The sequence below is a fragment of the Hyperoodon ampullatus genome, assembly GCF_949752795.1.
Source record: "Hyperoodon ampullatus genome assembly, chromosome: 17".
Taxonomy (NCBI): Eukaryota; Metazoa; Chordata; class Mammalia; order Artiodactyla; family Ziphiidae; genus Hyperoodon; species Hyperoodon ampullatus.
Window position 1 is genome coordinate 73505380 of NC_136930.1, and position 7092 is coordinate 73512471.

The following is a 7092-nucleotide window of genomic DNA, read 5'->3' on the forward strand; positions in this document are numbered from 1 at the left end:
TTTCATTAGTTACCTATTTTATACATAGCATCAATAGTGTATATATGTCAAGCCCAATCTCCCAGTTCATACGTTTGTTCTCTACATCGGAGTCTCTATTTCTGCTTTGTAAGTAAGATCATCTATACCAATTTTTTCAGATTCCACATATATGTATTAATATATGATATTTGTTTTTCTCTTTCTGACTTCACTCTGTATGACAGCTATTGAAAGTTTAAAATGAGAAAACGATGAAATGCATTTAAAATTGCTTTTGAGCAACATTTGACAACAGTTGGGAAAGAAATCAGAGCAGTTAAGGACTTCATTCTCTTATATCTTCAACTCTGACCCAAGATCCACTCAAAGACCCTTCTAGAAAAGAAACATCCTATAGTTCAGTATACCTCTATTGACGATTGTATCTCACGAGTTTCCCTAAAGCTATTATTTCTTTAGATATGTACTGTGTATTGGAAAGCTAGTAAGAGAGTAGATCTTAAATGATCTCACACACGCACACACACAATGGTAACTATCTGAGCTGAGGGATGTCTGGACTAACCATACTGTAAGCCTTTCATGATATATACATATATGAAATCATCACACATACACCTTAAACTTACACAATATTATATGTCAATTACATCTCAATAAAGGCAGAAGAACTGTGGCATTTTCACCTTATAGATTCCAAAAATGAGATAAAGAACAGAAAGCAGAATTTCCCCCATTGAGGCCAATACAAATCAGCATGGAGTCCATTAGGTTTCCGACTGGCAAGGAGACCTCTTCCTGGGAGATCAGTAGTGATGAATTTAAATAACTGCCTAAAATATAAAAAGGATCACCCAGTCCAGAGTCCGACCAGGCCAATGGTCTGCTCCAGCCCTGGCACTGACCAGCTGAGGACCATCTGGTGCAGAGTTTGCATTGTAATCAATGGGACAGAGAGGCCAGAGAGGGCTTAGCCCACTTTGGCAGCACCGCCAGGCCTAGCTCTCTAACTAGATGCTTTACAAATATCACCTCATGACTTCTAATAGAGATTCTGCAAAACAAGTACGGAAACCGAGAAAGTAACTCGCCCACGGGTACCCGGCTAGTTGCAGAAGATGTGGAAATAGATCCAAGGTCTCTGTCTCTTAGACCAGATCTGGGTCTCTGCTCTGCCCTCTACACCACGTCCATGACCACATGCCCTGTCGTTCTCCTTGAGAGGCCTGAGCGAGGACCATTGTGAGCACAAAACTAGAAAGGGCCACACTCTTCAGTGGCTTTCTGTTCCACCTTTATTCCTCCAGGAGGTTATTAGGCCCTGTGGGTGGTTCTGAGCTCACCAGAGACATTTTAATCTCTGCAGGCCAACTCTCAGCCCCCTGGAAGGAGCTTTTCTTTACAGATCTGCTGAGCATGTCCTCAGCCAGGGGTTAAGAGGATAAAAGGCTTAAAGCAGCAGGCTTATGAAGTCACAGATTCAAAGGGGAAAAAAAAGGAAAAAAAAAATGGGACAGGGTAATTGTTAACAGGAATGTGGATTTGCTAGAAAAATAATCCAGAAGGTCCATCTACATAAGCCCTTGGGTAACTGACGTCTGTTCACTCTCCATAGGAATAATTATTAAAAATGCCATTTTAGTGCTCACTTCGGCAGCATATATACTAAAACTGGAACTATACAGAGAAGATAGCATGGCCCCTGCACAAGGATGACGCGCAAATTCGTGAAGCGTTCCATATTTCTGAGGTCTGATCACACACACACACACACACACACACACACACACACACACACAAACACACACACACACACACACCCCACACCTTGAGTACTGATGTTTCCCAGAGAGGCCTATATGCCTGAATATGTAGCCAAGAAGTAAAACCTAGCAAAGTAAAAATATTTGAATGGAGACTTCTAAAGATGGTGAGAGTTACATTGCTTCAAAGAAGGACATTGTGACAAATATTTGAGGGACATAAATCCCTTTATTAGTGTCAGTATATTACTGGTTCTTAAATAGCAGTTTTACTAAACAAGCCACATTTATAATAATTATATTCTTGTTTATCCTCAGTATTACTTAAACAGATATTTAAAATAAAAAACTTTTCGTGGGGAGAAAAAATGCCATTTTATGGGGAAAGAGAGATCAAATTTTGATGAAAATAATAATCATGGAATTTCACAGAAAGACTCTTAAAGATCATTGAGCCTATCTACCCTCCTTGTGCTAGATGGAACCCTTGGCTGCAAGTGATAAAAATCCCAAATCAAACCATGTATAATCCCCACTCCCTTTCAAAAGGGTAGGAATGAATGAAAAGGCTCGCAACATATTTTAATAAGAGAAGTAAAGAAAAGGATTGTTTCCGACAGAACCAGACAAATCAATGAATTGCTCTCTGGCAAGCAAAGATAACTGTATTTCTGAGTCTATTACAGCACATCAGGGCTGGTTAGCTAATTTCCCAGGGAGCTTAGCTGTCACTGGGCATCAGTCCACAGTGGGGATGTCAGGGCATAAACACAAGATGGGATTTTCTTTCAGGAATCACTTAACTTGGGAGCCAACTGTTTTCACTCCGGTAGAGACAAGGCAGGTGAGTTTGTTCTAAGGGGATTTCAATCCTAACATTTCTACAAGCATTGGACCTTCCACATAAGATCTGATCATATTGATTATAGTTCTTTTTTGTGCAACTATTCTGTGGGCAGGACAGAATTTATACGTAAAATCATCTAAAACCTCTGAGTAGGGAAAATCTTCTAAATGACCTTGTAGAGAACGGGTGGAGGAAAGACAGGAGGTGAATCTGAACATCAAACAATGAAAACCTTCACTCTGGAAGAAAATCACTTTGATTCAGAGCCTTGTCTTGAGTTAAGACTGAAAATGAAATCTGAATTCATTTTCAAGGACAAATGTTAGCTCCCTTTCAGCTAACACTATTAGAAATGAAGGTTCATGCTCTCATAAGCAGGCATGAATTATTAATATATTAATGACTTACACGTATCCAGGCAATGGGTTTTATAATTAATTGTTCACTTAAGCATCTCCTTATGAGAAAATTATTGTAAATGAAATAATAGCTTCCCTTTTGCTTTCTGGCTCCCAGAACCCATGCTAGAAAGCCAGGGTGGCATCTCTATAGGTTCCTGAGCAGAAGGCATGTGCAAAGGCATGTGTTAAGATCCAGTCTCCTGTTGGGGAAGAAGAGATGTCACAACCGTATAATGAAAGAAGAGATTTATGTCTCTTTTTCTTAACGATAAAGAGGTTATCAACAACAGAGTGATGTAAATGCACTTAGTTCTAATCCAGTCATTCTCAACCTTGGGGTTACCTGGGGAACTTTAGAAAGTGCTGATACCTGGGTCCCACCCCAGAATTTTTTTATTTTTAAATAAATTTGTCTGGAGGGTGGATTTTCCAGTTCTCCGGATGATTCTAGTACACAGCCTAGGTTGATATTTTCACAGAAACTTTTTCAACAGTGCTTCCTGTGCTTTTCAACCAGAACCACCTGGAGAACATGTTTAAAAAATGGTTTCCTGAGCTTCACAACCAGAGATGCTGACTCAGCACATCTGAGACAGGTTCCGAGACCTTGCATCTCTCATCAGCCCCCAGGTAATGGTGATGCTGCTGGCCCATGGGCCGCACTCTGAGTAGCACTGATTTAAATAGTACACTAGGAATCAGGGACTGTTTTATCTTTATGACTATCATTTAATGAAGATCCATGTGACCCCATACCTAAGCTGTTCTTGATCTGTCAGGGTGCACCAGGCTCTATGCTGGGCATTGGCCATATGAAGTCACGTAAGATGGAGTCCTTAGCCTGAAGGAGCTTGGATCCAGTTGAGAAGAAGATAAAGCCACACATGACATCACTATCATTCCCTTTTGCAGCCCAGCCCTCCCCCCACAGCAATCTAAGAAAGTTTGTGGCAGTTGACATTAATATCTCTATAATCACACGTCCAGTCAAAGATAAGCTGGGATGAATTCTATAACCCTCTTACCCCCATCCACTTCTCCATTCCTACTCTTCACTGCACTTTGGTCTTTCAGGTTGGCTCTGCTTCCTGACACTGCTGAGCCCTTCTGATCCTGCCCTTCCAGGTCTTCTGCTCGGCCAACGCCCGCCCAGGCTCCCAAGTGCCTCCCTGCCCCTGCCTTTTTATCAGGATGAGTCTCACTGCCAAGTACAGGGGTGACAATTCATGATGCTTTTGACTGGTTTCAGGAGATGCTTTTCCGTTGAGAATTCACCTCGGTCAACACAGACCGTGCATAAATGCAAGTTGACTGTTCAAAGCAAACATCACCAAAAAGCAGTATGCATTCTGGGACTAGAAAATCTATTGACAAATATAAATGTGCTGTAAGCAAGTAACTCCCTGGTCAGGGCAAATCCTCATTCAATATTCTCAGTTCTGTATCCATGCGGTTCCAACACAACATCTCACAAGAAATCAAGAAGGGGTGTCTATCTGGGCAGATGGGGTAAATGAGCTAGCGCATTTGTAAAACAGGCCCATAGGCACTGCTCATCAACTGGAGAAGCCAGGTGGAACCTGGATGACCACAGCCAAACGCAATCCAAAGAAGGGCGCTCTCCTCCCTTTGCAAGCCCCAGCTCTGATTTCTACCATCCCAAGGACAGTATGGAGCACACATTTAATCATATATCCTCACACCCCCCAAAAGGGGCCAGCTTCCCCAAATCCCATCTTCCTTCGCTTTAATGACATCAGGAGATCACCCACTTTCTTTCACCCAGGCCCCCACCTTGCCTACTAGGTCTGTACTGAAGCTATCACATCCCCACAGAGTGCTTGCTAGGAAAGTAATTACATTTCACCATCCTCATGGCTCCTGTAGGATTCAGAGTGGAAAATTCCTTGGCCCTTGAGCATCAGGGACCACGCCTGTCAGAAACTCCCCTGGCAGATGCAGAATCCTGGCTGGCATCATGCCCAGCCTGTCCACAGCTCCCTGTAGGCAGAATCCAGGGGGCTGGGGACCATTCATGTCAAGGTCTTATTGCACATGGGACCTTAGAGATCCTAGCACTCCCTCCACCCCCGAGAGGTCTAATCGCCTTCATCCAAAAGATGCCCTAGCTTGTTCATGGAGGTAGCGCAAATGAAACCCACCCTCAAGCAAGTTTGGTCATACAGTTATGCCCTCATCCACATCGAAGTGTGTGCCTAGATTTCCACACTCCTTGACACCATGAAATAGTAGCATTAAGAGCTAGAAGAAAGTTGTGAGAGTTCTCCTTGCTCTGCTAGATGGACCAGTAGTCTCCAACGTTGATTTGCATGTTTACCAGTAAAAACATTTTTGGGCATGCAACCCCAATATATGTATATTTATTTATAAATCATATACATGTACAGTTCTACTTGTATATAGTATGCATTATAAACACGAGAAAAGGTATTTTAAAAGATTAGATAAGAAATGTGTAATTCATGTTTTAAAAATAATTATTTTATGTATTGATGGAACACATAACTTTTGTAATACATACATACACAGTAATAAAATTATATACATAACATATATAATATATTATATATACAGTGGTAATATATATACAGTAATATACAATAATAAAATTATATATAATATATTATGCATGTTAAAATACATACATATATATATATATATATATATATATATATATAGATATATATATATATATACATATACATAGAACAGTGATTCAGTGGTCTGGTTTTAATTCAGACTAATTCAACATTAGACTTTAGCAGTGAATGCAGCTAAACGAGGTGCTTCCCCAAACCACATAGATCTGGAAAGAAGAAAAGAGCACCACAGGCTTATCGAATAATTCATGATTTCCATATTCATTTTCAACCTCCCTTACCGCCTGCACAGGGCTCTCTTTGTGTTCTGGATGTGCCATTTTGAAATGTCTTGTTAACGATGACGATTTCATACAAGCTTTAGTCAATATCTTATGGTCAATATACAGTTCAGATGAGGTACGTTATTAATAATTATGGTTACAAATCCATATGTAAGTGCACATATCTCAGTCTACTTAGTGTTGGGCTCGGATGAACTGGTGATTCCATCTCAGTGTGGGACTTAGTGAGATCATGCACGTAAAATGCCAAATTCAGAGTACATCCTGAAAAAGTAGGAGCAGCTATATTTTAATTGTGTATTTAAAAAAGACATTGTAAATTCTCAGTTTTTGAGAGATCTGGGTACAGGTTTTATGATATGTGGTTTGGGGAGATGGCCCCTAGACATACTGATCCTACAGACACCTTTCTTAACAGAGCTACCCAGGCAAGCTTCGTTTCCAATAAATTCACTTTCCTTTAACACTGACTGACAGATTTAATGGGAAGAGAAAGTAGGAAGAGGCGCAGGAGGAGAAATTAGAGAGAAATTAGCATTTCCTGGTCTTCGTCAATTTATGGCTTATTTTCAAATGCACTAAAAGTTTGGATTTTCCACTTGGCAGGAAAAATAATACAAATTCTTTCCTCATTAACCCAAAATTCCCTATGACCCGTCCTCACCACCAAGATCTGCCAGAGAAAAAACAAAACAAAACAAATATGTAAACAAATACAAATAGTGAAAGCATACTCACCCTCTCTGAAAGAGATCCACATTATAAAATTTATGTAGCTCTACAGAAAACTCAACCGTGCCTTGTACTTCAGACATGATCTTTTTGGTTCATTACCTAAAAAACAAGAGGGAAATGAACAGCTTGAGGTCACATCAGCCAAACACAGAGAGCCTGGGCTTCTACAACTGGAACTCAAACAGCACTGATTTAGATGGACAAGGGTATCTGACCAACGAGACCATGACGTGTCCACTGGACACCATCACCCAGGGGTCCCTATTATAGCAAAGACACAGAGAGATGAAGCAAATTACAGGACGTCACACAGCTCACACCTCCAAGAACTGGGACTCAGAGCCAGATACACTAATTCTAAAGCTGGGCTAGTTCCCTGCCCTTCCTTACCTGTCAGCACCTGGAGGCACTGGCATCCCAGCTACGAGCACATGCTTCATGGCCAACAGAGCAGGAATC

The 7092-nt window shown here is 40.9% G+C and overlaps 1 protein-coding gene across 1 annotated transcript in view; it reads right to left on the reverse strand.

Moving 5' to 3' along the window:
* Positions 1-6713, reverse strand: part of FAM135B (family with sequence similarity 135 member B) — a gene marked incomplete at both ends in the record, with an annotated part of 166943 nt that extends 160230 nt beyond the window's left edge. Inside the window, one exon of the mRNA XM_079722706.1 lies at positions 6637-6713. Within this exon, the coding sequence (XP_079578832.1) occupies positions 6637-6713 (77 nt within the window). The remainder of the gene's footprint in view (positions 1-6636) is intronic.
* Positions 6714-7092: the final 379 nt, after the last annotated feature.